The 24,785-nt window shown below is 37.4% G+C and overlaps 2 protein-coding genes across 4 annotated transcripts in view; one reads left to right on the top strand and one right to left on the bottom strand.

Moving 5' to 3' along the window:
- Positions 1-16,767, bottom strand: part of DBF4 (DBF4-CDC7 kinase regulatory subunit) — a 31,110-nt gene extending 14,343 nt beyond the window's left edge. For both annotated transcript variants that reach the window (XM_028120141.2, XM_028120151.2), the window contains exons 1-6: positions 16,517-16,767; positions 14,930-15,099; positions 8,904-9,083; positions 7,602-7,652; positions 7,055-7,124; positions 6,770-6,846 (exon numbers count right to left, since the gene is read on the bottom strand). In XM_028120141.2, coding sequence (XP_027975942.1) covers positions 6,770-6,846; positions 7,055-7,124; positions 7,602-7,652; positions 8,904-9,083; positions 14,930-15,099; positions 16,517-16,562 — 594 coding nt within the window. In that variant the 5' untranslated portion in view covers positions 16,563-16,767. The remainder of the gene's footprint in view (positions 1-6,769; positions 6,847-7,054; positions 7,125-7,601; positions 7,653-8,903; positions 9,084-14,929; positions 15,100-16,516) is intronic.
- Positions 16,768-16,975: 208 nt separating this feature from the next.
- The window catches only part of SLC25A40 (solute carrier family 25 member 40), a 63,238-nt gene continuing 55,428 nt past the window's right edge, over positions 16,976-24,785 (top strand). For both annotated transcript variants that reach the window (XM_028120401.1, XM_088018440.1), the window contains exon 1: positions 16,976-17,173. The gene's annotated coding sequence lies outside the window, so the exon portion shown is untranslated. The remainder of the gene's footprint in view (positions 17,174-24,785) is intronic.

Genomic DNA, 24,785 nt, shown 5'->3' with positions numbered 1-24,785 from the left:
TGTAACAAAAATAACTATACCATAAAGACTGGTGGGAGAGGATAAAGACCTCAAAAAGTTTTAAGGCTTCTACATTTTATTTGAAGTAGGTAAAATATTAATTCTAAATAGACTGTGAAAAATTACATAGGTATAATTTAACCTAAGCAACCACTACAATAAAAACAAAAACATGGATATAGCCAAAAAGCCAATAGATAAATCTTCAATCTGAAAAGCAACAGAAAAAGGAGAAAACAGAGGAATAAAATGCAGAGAACACCAAAAGAAAAATATTAGTATATTGGCAGGCCTAAATTAAATGATCCTAATAATTATTAAGTGTAAATCATTACAACATACCAATTAAAAGATAGAGATTGCCAGATATGATAAAAAGACAACTTTCAACTATCTATAAGAAACCTATTTTAAAAATAAACACATAGATATGTTAAATGTAGAAGGAATAAAAAAGACCATGTAAACATTAATCAAAAGGAAGCTGGAGTGGTTATAGTATATTCAGAGACTTCAGAACAAGGAATACTAACAGGGACAGAGGGATGTTATATAGTAACAAGGTCAATTCACCAAGAAGACAAGAGAATATCAGATGTGTGCACATCTAAGGAGGCTCAAAATACACAAATCAAAAACTATGATAGAACTAGAAGGAAAAATACACAAACCCACAACATATTTGGCAACTTCAATATTCCCCTCTCTTTCCATAATGGCTAGAATAAGAGAGTATCAGTATGAATACAGAAAAGCTATACAATTTGACCTATTTGACAACTATAGAACATTCTACCCATTAACCTTAGAATACATGATTTTAAGTGCACATGGAACTTGCATTAAGACAGACTATATTCTGGGGGCACGTGGGTGGCTCAGTGGGTTAAGTGTCCGACTCTTGGTTTCGGCTTAGTTCATGATCTCTGGGTTGTGAGATCAAGCCCCGTGTTGAGCTCCACCCTCAGTGCAGAGTCCACTGGAGATCCTCTCTTTCCCTCTCCCTTCCTGTCTCCTCTCCCCTCTTCCTGCACAACATGTGTGCGCTCTCTCTCAAATAAATAAAATCTTAAAAAAAAGACAGATTGTATTCTGGACAATACAAACCTTGACAAACTTAAAAGAACTGAAATCACATGAAGTATGTGTTCTGACCATAACAGAATTAAAAAAGAAATCAGTAACAGCTCATTCATTGCTGGTGGAAATGCAAAATGGTACAGCCATTTTGGAAGACAGTTTGGTAGCTTCTTACCAAACTAAACATACTCTTACCATATAATGCAGCAATCATGCTCCTTGGTATTTATCCAAATGTGTTGAAAACTAATGTCCACACAAAAACCTACACATGGATGTTTATATACGTAATTTATGTGTAACGTCAAAGCTTGGAAGCAACCAAGATGTCTTTCAGAAGGTGGATGAGCTGTGGCAAATTTAGACAATGGAATCATTCAGCAATTAAAAAAAAAAAAAAGCTATCAAGTCATGAAAAGACATGGAGAAATTTTAAATGCCTATCACTTACTGAAGACGACAATCTGAAAAGGCTATATATTGTATGGCTCCAAATATATGACACGCTGGAAAAGGCCAAACTATGGAAAAAGGATCAGTAGTTGTTAGGAGTAAGTGAGGGAGGGAGGGATGAACAGATGTAGCATGGAACATTTTTATGAAAACTATTCTGTAGGATATTGTGATGACAAATACATGTCACTATTCATTTGTGTAAACTTATACAGTGTACAACACTAAGAGTGAACCCTAAAGTAAACTATGGACTTTAGTGAGGATGACTTGTCAATAAAGGTTCATCAATTTATAACGAATGTACCACTGTGGTACAGGATGTTGATAGTGGAGGAGGCTGTGTGTTACTGAAAGCCAAGGGGTATATGGGAATATCTGTGCCTTCTACTCAATTTTGCTATGAACCTACAGGTGCTCTGAAAGAGTGTGTGTGTGTGTGTGTGTGTGTGTACACACACACACGAAGTTTTACATAAAATGTGTGGAATAGCAGTAAAGCAGAGCTTAAAAAAGAATTTACAGTAGAGCTGGTTCTTTGAAAAGATGAAATTGAGGGCACCTGGGTGGCTCAGTTAGGCATCTGCCTTCGGCATCTGCCTTCGGCTCAGGTCATGATCCCAGGGTCCTGGGATAGAGCCCCACATTGGGCTCCCTGCTCCACGGGAAGCCTGCTTCTCCCCCTCCCACTCCCCCTACTTGTGTTCCCTCTCTCGCTGTCTCTCTCTTTGTCAAATAAATACATAAAATCTTTAAAAAAAAAAAAAGATGAAATTGATAAAACTCTAGCCCAACTGATCAAAGAGAAAAAAAAAGGAATAATGATCTCAGGAATGAAAGACATCATTCAGACTCCATAAACACTGAAAGCTTAATAAGGGAATATTACAAATACTTTTACCATCAATTTGACAGTTTAAACAAGTACAAATTCCTTAAAAAATACAAACTACCAAAGTGCACTCAATAAGAAATAAATAACCTGAATTTCTTTTATCTAATAAAGAAACTGAATTCATAGTTGGGAATTTTCCAACAAAAAATTATGGGCCCAGATAACCTTCCTGGTAAATACTATCAAAACTTAAGAAATAAAAGCAACTCTATAAAAACTTGTCTAGAAAATGTAAGTGGAAATACGTCCCAGCATCTCATGAGAGTAGCATTACCCTGACACTAAAACCAAAGATATCAAAAAGTAAAAGACCAGGGCGCTTGGGTGGCTCAGTTGTTAAGCGTCTGCCTTCAGCTCAGGTCATGATCCCACGGTAGTGGGATCAAACTCAGCAGGAAGCTTGCTACTCCCTCTCCCACTCCCCTTGCTTGTGGTTCCCTCTCTTGCTGTCTCTGTCAAAATAAATAAATAAAATCTTAAAAAAAAAAAGTAAAAGACCAACATTCCTCATGTATACATACACAAAAAATCCTCAAAGTTTCAGATAAAATAAGAAAAAAAAAACTCCAAGCACTTTAAATAGTGAAACAAAATACATTCATTCAACTTTTTAAAAAGATAAATGCTAACAAGAGTATTTAAGAAAATATAATTACTGTTTTAAAATTTATGCCTTTAGTGTGCTTAAAATTTATACATGTCCATTCAAGACTCAAGACCCACAAATGCATCTTTAGTGAAAAGTTTTATGTTTTAGTACTTGACAAACCAGAAATTTTCCAAAAACATTTTCTTTTTACAGACATAAAAAATTTTCAAGTATTAGAATCAAATTGACCAGTTATACATCCTGAATTACAGAGATACTTGGTATTCTAATCCTTTTGGTTTTGAGAGAAAAGTAAGATCTGTTTCATGGCTATTTATCACACTTCCCATTGTTTTTGTTTCATGAGAGCAAATACTCCCAGTGCCTGGCACCTAATAGGACTGAGTATCTGTTGAATATTGATGGTTGCATGTGTAAACAAAATATTCCTGAATACCTTTTTTTTTTTAAAGATTTTATTATTTATTTTAGAGAGAGAGCACACAGTGTGGGGAGGAGCAGAAGGGGGGGAAATCTCAAGCAGAATCTGGACATGGGGTTCAATCTCACAACCCTGAGATCATGACCTGAGCCAAAACCAAGAGTTGGACACCTAATCGACTGAGCCACCCAGCTGCCTCTCCCTGAATATTTTTTTGAAAGACTGATTAACGTTCCATGCTCATGGATTGGAAGAACAAGTATTGTAAAGATGTCAATGCTACCTAGAGCAATCTACACATTCAATGCAATCCCTATCAAAATACCATCAGTTTTTTTCAAAGAAATGGAACAAATAATCCTAAAACTTGTATGGAACCAGAAGAGACCCCGAATAGCCAGAGGAATGTTGAAAAAGAAAAGCAAAGCTGGCAGCATCACAATTCCAGACTTCAAGCTCTATTACAAAGTTCTAATCATCAAGACAGTATGGTACTGGCACAAAAACAGACACATAGATCAGTGGAACAGGATAGAGAGCCCAGAAATGGACCCTCAACTCTATGGGCAACTAATCTTCGACAAAGCAGGAAAGAATGTCCAATGGAAAAAAGACAGTCTCTTCAACAAATGGTGTTGGGAAAATTGGACAGCCACATGCAGAAGAATGAAACTGGACCATTTCCTTATACCACACACAGAAATAGACTCAAAATGGTTGAAAGACCTAAATGTGAGACCGGAGTCCATCAAAATCCTAAAGGAGAACACAGGCAGCAACCTCTTCGACCTCATCCGCAGCAACTTCTTCCTAGAAGCATCGCCAAAGGCAAGGGAAGCAAGGGCAAAAATGAACTATTGGGACTTCATCAAGACTAAAAGCTTTTGCACAGCAAAGGAAACAGTCCACAAAACCAAAAGACAACCGACAGAATGGGAGAAGATATTTGCAAATGACATATCAGATAAAGGGCTAATAACCAAAATCTATAAAGAACTTATTAAACTCAACACCCAAAGAACAAATGATCTGATCAAGAAATGGGCAGAAGACATGAACAGACATTTTTTCCAAAGAAGACATCCAAATGGCCAAGAGACACATGAAAAAGTGCTCAACACCACTCGGCATCAGGGAAATCCAAATCAAAACCTCAATGAGATTCCACCTCACACCAGTCAGAATGGCTAAAATTAACAAGTCAGGAAACGACAGATGTTGGTGAGGATGCAGAGAAAGGGGAACCCTCCTTCACTGTTGGTGGGAATGCAAACTGGTGCAGCCACTCTGGAAAACAGTATGGAGTTTCCTCAAAAAGTTGAAAATAGGGCGCCTGGGTGGCTCAGTTGGTTAAGCGACTGCCTTCGGCTCAGGTCATGATCCTGGAGTCCCGGGATTGAGTCCTGCATCGGGCTCCCTGCTCAGCGAGGAGCCTACTCCTCCCTCTAACCCTCCCCCCTCTCATGTACTCTCTCTCTCTCATTCTCGCTCTCTCAAATAAATAAATTAAAAAAAAAAAAAGTTGAAAATAGAGCTACCATACGACCCAGCAATTGCACTACTGGGTATTTACCCCAAAGATAGAAATGTAGGGATCCGAAGGGGTACGTGCGTCCCGATGTTTATAGCAGCAATGTCCACAACAGCCAAACTGTGGAAAGAGCCAAGATGTCCGACAGATGAACAGATAAAGAAAATGTGGTGTGTGTGTGTGTGTACGTATATATGTATATATACGTACACACACACACACACACACACACATATATATATATATATATATATATATATAAAGGAATATTATGCAGCCATCAAAAGGAATGAAATCTTGCCATTTGCAAAGACGTGGATAGAACTAGAGGGTATTACGCTAAGTAAAATAAGTCAATCAGAGAAAGACATGTATCATATGACCTCACTGATACAAGGAATTCTTAATCTCAGGAAATAAACTGAGGGCTGCTGGAGTGCTGGGGGGTGGGATGGGGTGGCTAAGTGATAGACATTGGGGAGGATATGTGCTATGGTGAGTGCTGTGAATTGTCAAAGACTGTTGAATCACAGACCTGTACCTCTGAAACAAATAATACATTATATGTTAAAAAAACAAAATAGAAGATAGCAGGAAGGGAAAAATGAAGGGGGGGAAATCAGAGGGGAGACGAACCATGAGAGACTGTGGACTCCGAGAAACAAACTGAGGGTTCCAGAGGGGAGGGGGGTGGGGGGATGGGTTAGCCTGGTGATGGGTATTAAAGAGGGCATATACTGCATGGAGCACTGTGTGTTACACGCAAACAATGAATCATGGAACACTACATCAAAAACTAATGATGTAATGTATGGTGATTAACATAACATAATAAAAAAAAAAGACTGATTAAAGATTGATTTGAGAGCAAGTGAGCAGGGAGAGGGGCAGAGGGAGAGGAGGAGAGAGAAAGAATCTCAAGCAGACTCCCTGCTGAGCACAGAGAATGACATGGGGCTCGATCCTATAACCCTGGGATCATCACAACCTGAGTCAAAATCAAGAGTCAGACACTCAACTGACTGAGCCACCCAGGTGCTCCCCTGAATACTTTTTAAACTATGAACTGTGACCTATTAGCAGATTTAATATCAATTTAGAGTTGTGGCTAGTATTTTTTAAAAATGAAAATAGAATACTATAGAAATACTGGCATGAATCACATTAAGGATAAGCAATGTCTCATGAAACTTGTTTCAAATATATATTTATATACACTGCATATAGACAGAAATGACATACTGGTGTATTCTGAAACCATAATGTCCTTGTGAGTTTACATTTTCATACATTTATTTCTATATACAATCCAAAAAATCTGTAAAGTGCAATAAAGATAATTTATATGTATTTAAAACCTACTTCAATTAAGGAATATTCACCCAGTATTTTATAAAAATTTATAAATATGCTATCTACAGCAATTGAAAGAAGTCTATTTTACATATTAGAAGCTTTCATGCAATAAGCCATTATGTTTTCCTTCAGAATGAACTAAAGTAGCTTGTTAAAAGCAGCAGCAACCAAAGAAGAAAGAATAAATAAAACTTGCCATCCTCCTAGGAACAACTTTTACCTCATGAGGAAATCCTAAGTTAAATGATAACACAATAATTTATTCAAATAATGGAAACATGAATACAGCACAAAGGTTTACCCTTAGGATATTCAAGCAGTAATACTTTCTACTTGGTAAGAAAAATTTACAGATACAAAAAAAAAAAAATCAACCTTGATCACTTTCTTTAATTAGTTTAAAAGTTAAGGAAAATAACATACCACATCTCTCACAGAAGTGCTTGATTTCTTGAGTAAATATAGTTCTTTTTTCTTCTGTTCAATGTAGTATCTAATGTCTTCATTTAAAAAAAAAAAAAGGCTTAAGATTAGCATTTTTACCTCTGGAGTTAAACACTGCTATTTTCTTTGTACTAGATTTAGGTGATTTACCATTATAGCTATCTCTTGCTATCAGAATTCTGCCTATGTAAAATCAGGAACCAAAGAGCACAAATTAATACTTTTAACAAATACTGTCAAAAAAACTGGTAACAACATCCTTACCATCAATATGAAGAATTTTTACTCCCCATGATAAGGCATTTGATAATATACTATTTGAAGAAATAAAATCCTGTAAAATAAAAAAAGGCTTAAGAGTTTTTCTAGAAAATTACGAATTTAAGTGAGCTAAAAAAATTACTTGAAGGTAAATGTCACTGAGGAAGGTATTCAGAACAGATTCTATATAGTTACAATAGCAATCAGTACATCAGTTTTTCCTTCTGGAATTTATAAATTAACCCTGTTTAATATATTCCCATATGCTTGACAATTAATGCAATTGTAGTCTTACAGTTAACAGTTTCAAGAAATTTCATTTAAAAAACAAAAATGCCAAAAGCTTTATACATCTCCAGCAATATTTTAAAAGGCCACAAGATGGAGATGTTTCTTCATGAAAAGTAGATTCTGTTCTTTGTAAAATGAGATACATGCTGCTATTTAGGCTTTTCCTATTAAAAATGAGAAAAGGAAGATTTCAGGAACATCTCTATTTCCACTTGAGTTAATAGAATCTATACAGTAAATTTTTAAATTTCATACTTACATGGTCCTTGATAGCTTTTTCAACTAATAATTTTCCTCTGCTCAAACACACCTATAAAAAAAATCAGAGCTCAAACATTAAAAAGTTGTAACACAGTGCCTCACTGGAAAAAAACCTAAAAATATAAAATAGCTAAAATAAATTGATAAAATCTATAAATTTTAATATAAAATTTAAAATAGACAAAATTTATTTGTACAAGTCTCAGTAAGTATCAACACAATAAAGTATAGTAAAGAACGATTTCCTTTGGGTCTTTATAATAACATCTATTAAAAAGTTTGCTTTTTTTGATAGAGCAACTAAACAACTGAATGATAACAAAGTTCAGTTCTGTAGTAAATTGTCTATAATTAACAAGTTTAGATTCTAATTTTGTATTCAAATGAAGATTTGAAAATATGACTAAATTTTATATACATATACATATATATATTTTGGTATTTCCCATTTTAAATACAACACTGGAAAAGCAATTGAAATGCTGCGAGGAACAATTAATTTGGAACTAGTCACTAGTATATAATCTCATTCCTCCAAAAGAGCATTAAAGTGAAAAAATACATGAACCTTCCTTGACTTTTCTTCTTGTATTTCTATTTTTCCCCCTCCCCAATTTAACCTTCACTGTATCTTCTAACTTGTCAATGGAGTAACAGAGATGTGATACCAGTACCTAAAACAGGGGCTGGCAAACTTTTTCTGTAAAGGGACAGATAGCACATGTTTTAGGTTCTACAGGCCATATAGTACTTGTCCTAACTATCCAGTACTTCCTTTATAGCAGGAAAGCAACCAGTTAATATGCAAATGAACAGGTCTGGCTGTGTTCCAATAAAACTTTATTTACGGACACTGGTATCTGAATTTTAATTTGTCATAAAATAGTCTCAATTTTTGCCCAAGCATTCGAAGATGTAAAAACCATGCTTAACTCAAAGGCTGTAAAAAACAGGCAGGCTGGACTTGGCCCATGCCATAGTTTGCTTACTCCTGCTGTGAAACAAAGGTTTCCATTTCTACTTTAAATATGATCTGCTGTTACTTTTTAGTTGTAAATAACTCTTAAAAATAAAAGCCATCCCCAAAGGCAAAAAATATTATTTTAGCAGAGTATGACCCCAAAGTATTAGGAGACAAATCACCTTTCTATACGACAGTAACGTTATCGATTGGAAAGCCACCCATAATGTAGATATTGTTCTACCTAAGTGAACTCTGCTGCCAGTCTGCTCTTGAAAATCATGAGATCCTCAGGCTACAGTCTTTCTGAAGGTCTCAAAGCACATTTAAGAGACTTACTGAATCTGGAGATTTAAATGAACTTCCATCATGGCTGGGATGAGGTGAAGTGGTTTCTGCAGTATATGCAGATTCTGGACTTGGTACAGGAGAAATTCTTCCCAACGTTTGTGCAAATTTAGCTTCCTTTTTATTTGAAATAAGGTAACTGATATCTTTGCTGAGAAATTCTTCAACTCGCTAAAGGAGAACAAAGTATTTTCAAATAAGCCATATAAACCATAAACTGTTTCATATTTCAGGTACAGTGTAAAATACCAATTTGATGCATTTCAGTATTTTGAAAACTGGTGGTTTTCATACTGTGTTCTTCTGAATCTGAGTTCTGAGGAAGTACAATGGGCATTCCGGTAACAACCAGCATATGCTAAATACTATTTTTAAGTACTTTATATATCCCAATTAATTTAACGCATATAACAACCCCATGGTACTAGTATTACTAATATCCACATTTTGTGGAAAAGAAAATTAAATAGAGAAGTGACTTGGTTGAGGTTACATGAGTAGTAAATAACAGAGTATGAATACAGATATTCTGATTCAAGTCCACGCTCTAAATGCACTACTGGTCCAGTAGAACTGAATGTAATGGCTAATGTTCTTTATCAGCATTATCCAATATGGTAGCAACTCGCCACATGTGGCTACTCGGCACTTAAAATGTAACAAAGGTAACTAATATGACTGAGCAAGTGAATTTTAAGTTTTCTTCAATACAGTATTAATTAAATTTAAATAGTCACATGTCCCTGATGGCTATCATACAGGGCAGGACAGTTCAAAATCAGTTAACATCTTACCATAAGATTTTAACAGGAAGAAGGGGACCCTTACCCTCAGAGTGTAAGACTGAAGATGATTTCCCTACTAAAATGTTTGAAAACCACTGCTTAAATCCTGAATTTATAAACCCAAGTACCAGATGTCAATGTTATATCAAAGATCATTCCCATCCAAGGGCAGGAAAATTAAAGTAGAAATAAATACTAGTAATCATAACTATTTTCATAATGAAGTATTTCTATAATATTTTAAACAGCTATAGTTTCTGTAGTATCTCACAACATAAAGGGGAATAATAAAGAAAAAATGAAGCAAAATATTTAACAAATGAATTCCGTCTAAGCATTAAGCAGAATTTGCTGCTTACACCAGTGGCCCCCTTAAGTGTAAATCATTACTTCCCTTTTTTATAAGTAGTATTTTCATCAACCAGTAAATAAGATATCCACATTTATTTATTTCAGGGATTACCAACTTAAATGCTTACGAGGGCCAGCAGGGATATAAATGCACAATTTACACATCAAATGCTTTCTTCATTTTCATAAATATGTGGCCTTAGCATTGCCAGAGGTTCCAATTTTTCAAAAGGAACACACTCTCCTAAACATTTTTTAAAAATTGTGATGAAATACATATTAAATTGATCATTTTAACCAGTTTTCAGTATGCAATTCAGTGACAGGAAGTACATTTACAATGTTGTGCAACCATCACCACTGTACATTTCTGTAACTTTTTCATCATCCTAAGCTGAAACTATCCATTAAATGTAAATCCCCACCTTCTCCTCTTTCTAGCCCCTTTTAATCTGTGTTCTACTTTGTTTCTATAAATTTAACTATTCTAGATAATTCATATAGGTGAATTATATATATTAAATACTATATTTGTCCTTTTGTGTCTGAGTTATTTTGCTTAGCACAGTGTTTTCAAGGTTTATCCATGTTTTAGCAAGGGTAAGAATTTCATTCCTTTTCAAGGTTGAATAATATTTCATTGTATGTATACCCATTTTGTTCATCCATTGATCTGTTGATGAAAATTTGGGTTGTTTCCACTTTTTGTCTATTGTGAATAATGCTGCTATGCACATGAGTATATAAATATCTCTTCAAGGCCCTGCTCTCAATTCTTTTGGGTTAAACTTCTGTTTTCCATAGCAGCTGTACCATTTTACAAATCCACCAACCCAAAAGGGTTCCAAATTCCAAACATTCTTGCCAACACATATTTTTTTTTTGATACTGACCATCCTAACAGATGTGACATGGTATCTCCTTCTGGACATTAATCCCCTATCAGATATATGATCTGCAAATATCTTTTCTTCCCATTTTGTGGGTTGTCTTTTTACCCTCTTGATATTACCCATTTATGAACAAAACCTTTTCATTTTTATGAAGTCCAATTTATCTATTTTTCATTTGTTCTCTATGCCTTTGGTTTCATATCCAAAGAATCAACACCAAATCCAATGTCATGAAGCTTTTCCGTATACTTTCCTCTAAGCTTTTCCTTATACTTTCCTCTAAGAGTTTTAGCTTACATTTAGAACTTGACCCATTTTTAATTAATTTTAGCATATGATGTGCACTAATGGTCTAACTTCATTCTTCAGCAGTTTTCCTCGCATAAGCTATTGTAAAGATTGTCCTTTCTCCACTGAATGGTCTTAGCACCCTTGCTGAAAATCAACTGACCATATATGCGATGGTTTACTTCTAGGGTCTCTTATTTTGTTGCATTAGTCTCTATGTCCTTATGCTAGTACCACACACTTCCTTTGGTTTTCCAGTTCCTATAGAAAGAGTTATAATTCTTCAGTAGTAAATAAAACATCCTTCACAGTTTAGCCCTGATATAACATTGTTTCTTGCTATTTCTCCCCATCTAAATCCCAAGCTCAAGTCACATTATAGTATCAGTAGTTGCTCAAATTATACTTAACTTTAAATATATTCTTCCCTCTATTTAGTTTGTCCATTCTATCTGGTATATTTCTACTAGACTTTCAAGACTTACTTAGGTTAAGTTCTATCTCCGCTATGATTCCTAAAGGCAAAATTAATCATTTTCTTCTCTATATTCTTTTTTAAGTAGGCTCCATGCCCAGTGTGGAGCCCAACGTGGGGCTTGAACTCACAAACGTGAGATCAAGACCTGAGCTGGGATCAAGAGTCAGATGCTTAACCAACTGAGCCACCCAGGCGCCCCACTTCAATGTATTTTAATGGCAACATCTACATTAACTTCTGTTAAAGCACTGATCTATACAATAAATGATTTAGGTGTCTGATGTTCCCATAGACTGAGAGCAGTAGACTACATCTTATATATTTTTGCATCCCCTGTAGCTAAAAGTGCTAGCATATTAAAGACGCCAGTGGAGTAATTTTTGGATGAATTTCCACATGCCCAAATCATAATCATCCTTCAAAGCCGACTTCAAATTGTGTCTGTACAACAGCTTCCAAGATTTCTTAATTGGAAGTAATTTCTCCCTCTTGTTGATATTACATGTTGTGTTACAATTAATTGTATCCATGCAATCTCTACCTAGATCAGAGGCAGGATGGACATAAGATTCATTTTTGAAATCTACCAAAACAATACCATACCCCAGAAGTACTAACTTAGTTTCATCATGGTCTTCAATTTATTAGCTATTGTTGAATTTAGGTCTTTTAAAGAATAAACTTGAAATATTTTTGAGTCACTCAAGGTTATAATGAACAAGTAACTCTGTCTTCAAGTTCATTTATGGCAAGGCATTTACCCTTACATCTCTATTCTTCTCCAAATGCTTTATTTTAGCCCAGAATGTTTAAATATGGACCTAAATATGGTTGGTTCCATGTCCTTTTTAGATGGTCTTGTAACAGCTACACTCCTTGCCACTATTAAAAGATATTTCCCTATGTCAGACTTCACTGCTGTGTTTTCAGTGGTTGAATTTGTCAGAAGTGTACTCTCCAGGAAAATGGGGTATGTGTTCATTAAGAGTAGAGAAAACAAATGCACAAAGTGGACAATGACAGAAAAAGACAACACTGGTTATAATCTGAAGATAAGTTACAAAATGATAAAGGGCCTAAGTAATCCTAAAAATTAAGTAACAAGAATCATCTTTTCAAGGAATATCTATTTAACGAAGTATTTCTTAAAGTTGAACCCTAAAACTCTGAAGTGTCTAGAGATCAAGATTCCTTTATAATTCATGTAACAGATCATCAGAAAGAAGTCTTTTTATTTTAGGGATAGAGATGGTAATGTCATAAGAACAGAAATCAGTACGTCACTAAAGTATTGGAAAGATAGTGTGGGGAGGGATCATAATCTGATAAAAAAAATTTTTAAAAGAGAAATTAAGAAGTACAGTTAACAAGTCATATTCAGTTGAAAATCCACAACTCGAAGAAAAAATGTGAAAACTTATGTTCTTAATATGGTCTTCACTTAACTGGTCTACTTCAAACCATTTTATGATAAAAATTTGAAGTGTATAAAACCAAAAGGTCTCCCAACTATTATCAAATGCATAAGTTAATTCAAAACTTGTTTCTTGTAGTGCCTCAGCAACTGCTGTGGGAATGAGAGAAAAAGGGCGCAGGGCATGCATCCCTGTACTAACTAGAACTGCTGTTTTACCTTAACAGCTTCCTTTTTACTGGCTTTATACATTAGACTTCTGAATGATTTGCTTGAAGAGTTCTACTGCTAAAAATACAAATCTAAAATCACTGATTTACTTTTTTTTAAGATTTTTATTTATTTATTTGACAGAGAGAGAAAGCGCGCGCGAGCACAAGCAGGGGGAGCAGCAGGCAGAGGGAGAACCAGGCTCCCAGCTGAGCAGGGAGCCCGATTGGATTCGGGGCTTGATCCCAGGACCCTGGGATCATGACCTGAGCCGAAGGCATATGCTTAACTGACTGAGCCAACCACGCACCCCTGAAATCACTGATTTAGATCATAAAAGGTTAATGGGTTATTCATCATATTTGAGAAAGCTGTGAAACTGTTTTGTAGCCATTAATTGCTAGAGGAGCAAAACGATGCAGTAGTATATTAGTCTGGGAATTAGGAGGCTAATCCCACACTGGGCCAGTCATTTTACTTCTCTGGACCCTTAAGCACTTACTTTCTAAATGAATAAAAGAAAGGAGTCTTTATTCAAAGGTGGCTGGCCTATAAAACATGATTTTTAGGGATGCAGTCATATGGTCATTATGATATGATATACTGTTATGACAATGTGACAATGTTTTAAGAAAATGAGTAACAAGGGATGCCTGGGTGGCTCGACCGCTTAAGCATCTGCCTTTGGCTCAGGTCATGATTCCAGGGTCCTGAGTTCCAGCCCTGCATCTGCTTTTCCCTCCCCTCTGTGCCCCCAACCCCCCGTGCCCATGTTGTCTTGCACTTTCAAATAAATAAATGAAGATCACACCAAAAAACAACTCTGAGAAATTTGTTACATGTTCTTCTGCAAAATTCTATTCTAGGAATGGCAGATTATTTCAAAGATTATTCAACAAATTCAAAGTGTAGCAAAAACCTTTTTAAATAGAAAGAATTAGTAAAGAAATTAATAAATTCTTAACCTCACTTGCTAAAACCTACCCAATGTTAACCTTACTCGTAAGAAAAATCTTAGAATTTTACTCAAATTTTCTAATTTCTTAATCATTTACTCAATGTATAAGTTAAGAAAGAGAGCTTTCAATATTCTTAACCCAAATTCTGTTCCCCAATGACATTCATTCTGTTGAGACTGTTACCACTCCAAGTAATTTAACTCTTTGTGGTTCAAAGAGGTTCTCCTTGTTCGGCAAATAACATTCTTACTGTTATGCTAGTCTAGACAAATTTATATAGTTCCCCAATAACCACTATCAAGGAGTTCCTGCTATCTGGAGGACATACAAACATTACAGTGAGAAGGCAATCAGAGGTTCCACCAGGACAAAGGAGAGAGTCACATTTCTCACACTTTGTGAACTTTACACTTGACTAAAAATCACAGAAACCCGGAAGTCCTATTAGGCTACAAAAGGTTAAAACAAATAGTTTTTCATTAATGTTAAACAGTTGATAATAAACAGTTGATAAAAGTTTTAAACTTGGTGCTTATATGGTTATGTTTCCCAATATGATAATCTAAAATGATTACATGTTAGAAAATACTTGTTACAAATTTTTCCTTTTTTGTCAAAGTGTACATAGTTTTGACTTACCCCTCCCAGATCCTGAATGTCTTTTTGCAGTTTTTCAGATATGGTGACAGAAGGTAAGTCAATGTAAAATATTTTTCCCCAGAGCGGCTTATATTTGGATTTTTCTGGTTTGTTATCAGTTTTCATAGATTTTAAAGATCTGTTTTTTTCATTTTTGACTTGGATTCCACCTGTTGTTTAAAAAAATGTAGAATTAGATCATTTTATGCAGACAAAATTTCTACTGTTCTAAAAATATTTTTTATACAGGCATCATCATATCACAGAGGGGAAAAAATCTTTATAATCCCACCAATTAAAAACTCAATAGCATTTTAATGTATTTCTTTGTAGTACCACTTCGGATAAAACCAAAACACCAGGGCGCCTGGGTGGCTGAGTTGTTTAAGCGACTGCCTTCAGCTCAGGTCATGATCCTGGAGTCCCTGGATCAAGTCCCACATCGGGCTCCCTGCTCTGCAGGGAGTCCGCTTCTCCCTCTGACCCTCTTCCCTCTCGTGCTCTCTCTCATTCTCTCTCTCAAATAAGTAAAATCTTAAAAAAAAAACCAAAATACCATACTTGTTTTAACAGATACTATATTGTAAAATAATTATTGTTCACAGGCAATAATTGAATTTGCAGTAAATATTTATGTATTTGTTCATGTTTTTACGTATTACAGTGGAAACTAAAACCTTTTTGAAAGATTTTCCTCCTTACGATGTAAACTCCATGGGGTATTTACTCAGAAATATTTATGGAGCATCTGCCATTCTGTTGAACACTTACCTACACAAGAAACCTGTTACACATGATGACCTAGTCCTCAAAAGTTTCCAAGGTTTAGTTTCCTATAGTCTATGCATTAAGAAATAAATGGTCCATTTAAGAGCCAAATCACCATTCCCTTCATTATTTCCTTTCAAAACAGATCTGAGATCGAAACAACTGCTTTAAAAATTAACTTTCATAACACAATCTGTTCATACGTTGAAAATTCCTATATATATACGACATATATATTCTAGACATATTAAAAAAGAAAAAACACTTGAAAGCTATAATGTTTTACCAAAGTAGTCGAAATGGAAACGTGCTTTTGTTTCTGTCTATAATGTTGAAAACAGCAATGATGTATTTGAAATACAAATGCTATACCTTAACTTTACGAGTGAAGGAAAATAAATTTAAAAATAAGGCCAAAACCCACCCACAATCACCCAATTTAATCATGAACCTAAAAGCCACGAGCACCTCTGCTTTCAAATTGAGGACAGAGCTGCAGCCTCAAAGGGCCTGTGCTGAGTCTCAGCATCTGTCCGAGGCCCGGCCAGGTCCCGGGTCCGCACATTGTTTTCTCGTTTTACAACCTCCGGGAATTTTGGGCCGCGGCGGGAGCGTGAACAGCGCGAGGGGCCCGGCTGGGATCCTCTCCCTTTCTGAGGCAAAGCCCTGGACGGAGCCTTCCTTCAGGCCACAGAGAAGGACGCACAAGCCAGAAAAGAAAAGGAGCAGGGACCTAAGGGGAAGAACTAAAGAATCAATGGTGGAACCACGAGGGGAGGAAAGGATTAAAGGGACCGCAGCGGAGGAGGGGCTTCATACCCTGGAAATGTCCTTTGCTGTGGATCCTCATGGCTCCGGAGTTCATGGCAGCCGCCCGGCACCTACATGCTGGGTTCGGGAGGGTGTCGCGCCGGGCGGCCACGAAAACACAGCTCGACGAGGCCGATTGATCAGACGGTCACCTCTTCCCCTTCCGCAGACTACCACACCCACGCAAGAGATGCCGCGTCTACCCTCCGGGTTTCCGGCGCCGGATTCGACTCCAAGGCGCGGAGGAGGAAGAGGTAAAGCACAAACGAGTGGGCTGCGGCGGTTGAAGATTTGAAAACGCGTCACGCGGCCGCGGCGCCCATACGCGCGCCCCGCCCTCTCTCACGCCGCGCGCCGCGCCCCGCCTCGCGCCGCGCCCCGCCTCGCGCTCGCCCCCACGTGCCCGCCTCCTCGCGCCGCGCGCCCCGCCCCCACGGGCCGCGTCTCCGCCCCCTGGCCCTCCCCCACGTTGGTACCTTCGAGGCTTCAGGTCCCGGCTCTTCGCTCGTGGCTTCGGGTCCGTCCGCTCCCTTGAAGAGTCCTTGTTACTCCTGTTGACCTAACGTAGTGAATGCAGTTAGCCCCGGAGGCTAGCCCGCCAACAGGGTCATTCCCGCCTCTTAGGGTCGCCGGGACCGCGTGCCCTTCAGCTGCCTCCTTCACCAGGTACGCTTCTTGCCCACGGGTCGGCTGTCCCGGAGGCTGAAGGCGCGGCGGCTGCGGCCCAATTAGGACTCAGCCTCCGGCCGGGCCGCACCGGTTAGCCGCGTGAGCCTCTGCCCAGCACGCCCCGAGGCGCGGAGCGAGGTTTTCCTGCCGTCACCGCGGACCTGGCCGGCCTGGGACAGGCCGCAGAGGGACTTCCAGGGGGGAGAGGCCTGGGAGGGGGGCGTCGGAGCAAGGGTCGGGCCAGGCGGCCCCTCCCAACCTAGAGCGAGTTCAGGTCGCCTTGGGCCACTTCGTATTTGGCTGTGTGCTGCTCCTTTGACCGCCGTTGTGCACAGACCTGTTTTCGTTTTATTGTGAAGTTTGTTTCTACAATCATAGAAAGAATGGAATTTGAAATCTCACGTCCTAGGGTTTGGGGTCTAGACCTACCACTTAGCACGTAACTCTAATTAAGTTACCTAATCCCTTTGAGTCCCAGTTTTTTCACTTGTAGAGTGGGGGTAATAATGGGATTATAGTAAGGATTCCATTAAAATATTTTGTAAAGTTAATTTTGTTTTGTAAGTGGGAAAAAAACGCTTCACAAAATTGTTTTGGGTTTGTTTCTGCTTATAGACTTGTGAAAGAGGAAGAGGATTAAATCTTGTGGGATTTTTCATTCATCAGCTTTTGGCTATAATAGTCAATCATTGTTTAATGGTTTATATATTTTTTTTAGAGAGGGAGGGAGAGAGAATGTTAAGCAGGCTCCAGGCCCAGCGTGGAGTCCCACCTCTGGCTGAGCTCATGACCTGAGTCTAAATCAAGAGTCAGAAGCTTTACTGACTGAGCCACCCAGGTGCCCCTAATGGTTGATTTTTGAGCTAGTAGAGATCAGAGAACTTAGTGCCAATATCACTGTTTCACAAATAAATACATTAAAGCATAGACAGGATGGATTGTAATAACCCTTAACCAAAATGGAGAATCCAAAGAGGTAGGTAGTACAGGTTTGCTAAGGGAAAGGAGAGTTTAGTTGTGGATGACTTTAAGTTGAAGGACCAAGGGAGAGAAGCATGGAACTATCCAGTTGGTGATATTTGTCTGTAACTCAGGAGAGATGGGGGTGGGGTGAGGAGAAGAAAAAGATTGATTTGAGAGACATACAGACCCTCAGCCACGGGGTGATGCATAAGAGGGTATCAGATCTTGAGAGGCAGGAGGAGGTGTAGTTTGAACAAAACATACTCAACGTTAGATGTTCTATCTGGGGAAGACAAGCTGTTTTCAAAATGTAAGAATGATGAATCACATATCTGTACCCCTGAAACAAATAATACATTATATGTTAATTAAAAAAATAAAAATTAAAAAAATGTAAACTACAGAAAGAGCACAAAACTTTTTGTTTATAAAAAGCTTTAAGATTGAGAAACATGAATATAGAATGTAGTTAAAGTCATGGAAGGAAATGAAATTGCCCAGGAGAGCATCTAAAACAAGAGAAGCAGTGATGAGTAGATGATGATGAAATAGAAAGATGGAGAAAAGGCCAGAGAGAGAACTGGGAACAAAACTTAATATCCCAGAATTGCAAACATTGGGATCGTGCAGGCTTCACTGTCTGGCTTTGGGTAGTTTTGAGTCTCAATTTTAATCAATGAAAGGGGGGTAATTAATACGATGTGAGGATGAAATGGAACATTTTTGAAAGCTTAATTAGTACACAGAGTGAGAGCTCAGTGAGTATATCATTCTGGTGACCTCTACACCAGCTCCTCCATCTTCAAGAGTTCAAAAAGGCCAATATTTGAAAAATAGGCCTTTAATTCCAGTGTTTAAGGTGTCATTGTTTTCCAGGGCGCCTGGGTGGCTCAGTGGGGTAGGCGTCTGCCTTTGGCTGGGTCATGATCTCAGAGTCCTGGGACTGGGCCCCACGTTGGGCTCCCTGCTCACTTGGGATTGTGCTTCCCCTCTCCCTCTGCCCACCCACCCCCCTTCGTGCGTGCTCTCTGTCTCTCTCTTTCCCTCTCCCTCTAGCTCTTTCTTTCAAATTAATAAATCTTAAAAAAAAAAAGAGGGCACCTGGGTGGCTCAGTTGGTTAAGCGACTGCTTTCGGCTCAGGTCATGATCCTGGAGTCCCGCATCGGGCTCCCTGCTTAGCAGGGAGTCTGCTTCGCCCTCTGACCCTCCCCCCTTCATGTGCTCGCTCGCTCTCATTCTCTCGCTCTCAAATAAATAAATAAAATCTTTAAAAAAAAGAAAAAAGAAAAGATGTCATTGGTTTCCTTAGAATTTCAGTAGATGACTAAGGTATAAGTACTACATAAGAACAAGGGACTTGAAGTGGAGACAAGTTGAGTGTACTCTTGAAAAAATTTGTCAATGTAGGGAATTATCGTGATAGGAAGGGAAGATAGGGTGTTTGGAAGGTTTAGGAGATATGGGAAAGATTTAAACATATTTCTATTGAACATAAAAAATGAAAGCTCATTTTATGTTCCAGTGAAAGCTGAGTTACCTCTCATATTTACTATAATGAGGAAGCAGTAACATAGTTGTACCCTGTGCTTTTAGACACACCCTTGACTGCATTATAAGTGATAATGCCAATCTGTGAGTAAGCAGAAAGTCTGTTTTACTGGTCACTGTTAATAATTTTCTAATCGGTAACTCAAGGTTAATTTTAAAAAATATTATTGGAATTCAGATCTTTTAGTAGCTATAGGAAAGACTTGGTCATGTATCTATGGCCTGTACTCATAGAAACCCCCTTACCTCTCATGTCAATAATCAGGACTGTTGGTAAGATAATAAAATTTATGTTAAAGTATATCTTAAAGTATGCTTCAGGTGAAGGATGTAGGTTCAAGAAGAACTGAATGGGGGGAGGGACAAGGTTATTTTTGTTAAGTTTGTTTATGGGCACCTGGGCGGCTCAGTTGGTTAAGCGTCTGCCTTCGGCTTAGGTCATGATCCCGGGGTCCTGGGATCGAGTCCCGCATCAGGCTCCCTGCTCCTTGGGGAGCCTGCTTCTCCCTCTGCCTCTCTCTGTCTCTCATGAATAAATAAAATCTTAAAAAAAAATCAAGAGTTGTATTAAGCAAAGTTAGAGAACATTGAGCAGAATCATGATCTAAGTAAAAGAACAATTTGGCTGTAAATCAGGAGAAATGAATTTCATTCAGTACTGGCTCTTTTCCTAAGAAGTTTTATTACCTTGGACAATTTCACCTCTTATAGTTAAATGACAGTATCTGCTTATTGTACCCCACATCTTTTTGTAATTATCAAATGAGGCCTTAATCTGCTTTTTCAGACTACCTCACACATATATCCAAACTTAAATTTTTTGCTCTAGAGCCTAGAAAAATGAATGGATTTGTTCATTCTTCTGTAATATTCATCACTTTCCTATTGTCTTTCTTTTGCTTAAGCCTCTCCACCTGTTCCTCTCCCTGTTCAGAGCAAGCCTAGCTTAGATTGAGCTTTATCTCCTGCTCATTTAGGGCTTTACATAATATCCCTGTTTGATTCATATGCCAACTATTGATATATTATCTTCTGAAATATGTTCTCTTGCTATTTTTTAAATTTAATTTTCACTTCTGATAGTCTCAATACCCTGGTGAGTTGGAGGACCTAAGGGTTTTCGAAGGTTAATTTGTTAGTTTTGCAGGCTAAACATATGAAAAGATAGCTGTGGCACTGAAGTCTGTCTCAGGTGATGGTGGGCTCAGAAACCAGGGAAAATTCAGTGTATCTAGACCTTGAACACAACCTCAGTGAAGAGTAAAAAATGGAGAATAAGCAAGACAGGAGGATTCAGAATTTGAAAATGTTTTCCCCTAAGACAGTATGATTCAGAGGCTACTATGGCATCTGTGGGAACTGTTAAAGATAATGAGCTGGTTCAGAGGTGATATGTCATTCTGATCTAGATCGTAAATTCCTTAACGGTGGTAAAGAATACATACATACTATTGGGCCATGACTATAAAATAATCTACCTAGTTACCCCACTTCCTTCTTTCCTTCTGCATTGATGGAGCACCTACCATGTGCTATGCTCAGTGAGATTGGTTTTACATGGAAATCTCATTATGAAAATTTGAAGAATTTCTAATACAGTAGTCCCTTCTTATCCCAGATTTCAGTTACCCTCCATCAGCCATGGTCCAGAAGCAGATGATTTTCCTTCTGACCTATTGTCAGAAGGTCAGTAGTAGCCTAATGCTACTTCATTCACCTCACTTTACCTGATCACGCAGGCATTTTATCATCTCACATTATCACAAGAAGGAGAGTGAGTAGAGTACAGTAAGATATTTTGAGACAGCAAGAGATCACATTCACATAACTTTTATTATAGTATATTATTTTAATTGTCTTTGGTTACTGTTAATTTCTTAATGTGACTAATTTATAAATTAAACTGTCATAGGTGTGTGTGTATAGGAAAAACCATACATTGAATTTCAGGAATCCACTGGGGGTGGTGGAATATATCCCTTGGCAGATACAGTCCCATAAAATGAACCCATTTTAAGCATACAGATTGAGTTCTAATAAATATGCATATCCATGTAATTACTACCACAATCAAAATATGGAACATTTCTGCTTCTCAGAAGGTTATTTCATTCTTCATTCCAGTCTCCCATCCCATCAGAGGTATCTACTTTTCTGATTGCTATAGTCTGATTTATGTCTGACTGCTACAGTTTTTCCTGTATTTCAACTTAATATAAGTGAAATCATAAAATTTATGTTGTAGCTCTGCATTATTTTGCATAACATAAATAAACCTTTTATGATTCATCCATGTTGCTATAGATATCAGTAGTTCATTTGTTTTTATTGCTGAGTAGTATCCCATGGGTGTGAATATACTGTACATGTAGATTTATATTTGGGTGGTTTCCTGGGTTTGGCTGTTATGAGTAATGTTTCTATGAACATTTGTATACAGTTCCTTTTGTGGACCTGTGTTTTTATTTTTCTTGGAATTGCTGAATCATGTATTTATTGAATGTTTAACGCCATGGAAGTTACTTAAATTTTTAACCCTGACCCAGCAATGTATATAAGTCCTAGTTGCATCCTGGTCATTCATTGAGAGTGAACTGGTATCTCACCTAGGTGAAATTCACATTATAAAATTCACCATTTTAAGCATTTTGAAGTATATAATTTAGTGACTTTGGTTGCATTCACAATGTTGTACAGTCATAACCACTATCTAATTGCAGGACATTTTTAACGCCTTAAAAAGAAATCTAGTACCCATTGAGCAGTCGTTCCCCCAACCCCCTTCTCCTAAACCCCTGCCAACCTCGAATCTGCTTTCTGTCTACAGATTTGCCAATTATGGACATTTCATATAAATAGAATCATAAAATAGGTGCTTTTTGAGTCTGGCTTCTTTCAATTAGTATAATGTTATCTCAAGATTCATCCATGTTGTAGCATGTATCAGTAATTCATTCTTTTTTGTTTTTTTGGTTGAATAAAATTTCCTTGTAGGGATACACCACATCTTGTTTATCCATGCCACAGTTGAACATTTGTTCTGATTGTTTCTACTTCTGGCTGTTATAGATAATAATGCTCTGAACATTTCTGTACAAGGTTTTGTTACTGTATGTTTTTAGTTCCCTTAGTTATATATCTAATACTGGAATTGCTGGGTCATATGAAAATTTTGTGTTTAACATTTTGAGAAACTGTCCAGCTTTTCCACAGTGGCTGCATGATTTTACTTTCCCGTTCAGTGTATGTAAAAGGTTTCCCATTTCTCCACATACTCATCAACACTTGTTATTTTTTTTCTTTTTCTTTTTTTTAATTATGACCTTACTTCTGTGAAGTGGTATCTCATGGTATTTATACAATATGCTATGCTTACCACAAGTATAGCTACCATAAGATGTCATAGAACCCTATTACAATGCCATTAGCTATATTCCCAATTCTCTATACCTTTTATCCCAGTAACTTTTTCAATGCATAACTGAAAGACTATCTCTCACTCCCCTTCACCCATTTTGCCTATTCCCCCACCTCCTCCCCTCTAGCAGCCATCAGTTCACTGTACTTATGGGTCTTTTTATGCTTTTTGTTTGTTTTGGTTTTTATGTTCCACATATAAGTGAAATCATATGGTATTTGACTCTACATCTGATGTATTTCATTTAGCATAATACTCTCCAGGTCCATCTGTGTTGTTGCAAATGGCAAGATATCCTTTTTTTATGGCTCAGTAATACTACATTATGTATATTTAAATATATACCACATTTTCCTTATCCATTCATCTATTAATGGACACTTGGGCTGCTTCCATATCTTGGCTATTATAAGTAAGGCTGCAATAAACATAAGAGTGCATATATCTTTTTGAATTAGTGTTTTTGGGTTTTTTTTTTTTTGGGAAAATACACCACAGTAGAATTACTGGATCATATGGTACTTCTATTTTTTTCAGTTTTTGAGGCACTTCCATACTATTTTCCACAGCGGCTACACCAATTTTACATTCCCACCAACAGTGTGCAAGCGTTCCTTCTCCTCCACATCCCCTCCAGTGCTTGTTATTTCTTGTCTTTTTCATTCTAGCCATTCTAACGCGTAAGGTGATATCTCACTGTGGTTTGGTTTGCCTTTCCCTGGTGATATCTGAGCATCTTATTGTAAGTCTGTAGCCATCTGTATGTCTTATTTAGAAAAATGTCTATCTGGGTCCTCTGCCCATTTTTTAAATCATATTATTTGTGCTTTTGGTGTTGAATTGTGTGAGTTCTTTATATATTTTGCTTCCACTGTTATTGGATAATTATTTGCATATATCTTCTCCCATTCAGGACATTGCATTTTTCTTTCGTAGATATTTCCTTTGTCACAGGTAAAACTTTTTATTTTGGTGTAGTCCCAGTAGCTTATTTTTGCTTTTGTTTCCCTTTCCTGAAAAGTTAGGTGTAGTCCCAATAGTTTATTTTTGCTTTTGTTTCCCTTTTCTAGGTCCTTCTACAAAAATGTTGCTATGGTTGATGTCAAGGAAATTAATGCCTACGTTTCCTTGTAGGAGTTTTATGATTTTGGGGCTCACATTTAGATTCTTAATCTATTTTGAGTTTATTTTTGTGTATGGTGTAAGAAAGTGCTCCACTGTCATTTTTTTGCATGTAGCTGTCCAGTTTTCTGAGCACCGTGAATTGAAGAGACTGTCTTTTCCCCCTTGTTTATCCTTGCCACCTTTGTCGTACATTAATTGACCACATAAGTCTGGGTTTATTCCTGGGCTGTCTTTTCTGTTCTACTGATATATGTGTCTGTTTTTTGTGCCAGTACCATACTGTTTTGATTACTACAGCTTTATAGTATATCTCGAAATCTGGGATTGTGATACCCCCAGCTTCATTCTTCCTTCACAGGATTGCTTTGGGTATTTGAGATCTTTTGTGGTTCCATACAGATTTTGGTATTATCTATCTAGTTCTGTAAAAAAGTGCTGTTGCCATTTTAATAGGGATTGCATTCAATCTGGAGATTGCTTTGGGTAGTATGGACATTTTAACAATATCCTTCCAGTCCTTGAGCATGGGATATCTTTCTGTTTGTTTGTGTTGC

The sequence above is a fragment of the Eumetopias jubatus genome, unplaced genomic scaffold (assembly GCF_037043125.1).
Source record: "Eumetopias jubatus isolate StellerSeaLion01/CBP00866 unplaced genomic scaffold, mEumJub1_p1.0 scaffold_14, whole genome shotgun sequence".
In the NCBI taxonomy this organism is placed as follows: domain Eukaryota; kingdom Metazoa; phylum Chordata; class Mammalia; order Carnivora; family Otariidae; genus Eumetopias; species Eumetopias jubatus.
This window is presented reverse-complemented; position numbering and strand designations above follow the sequence as displayed.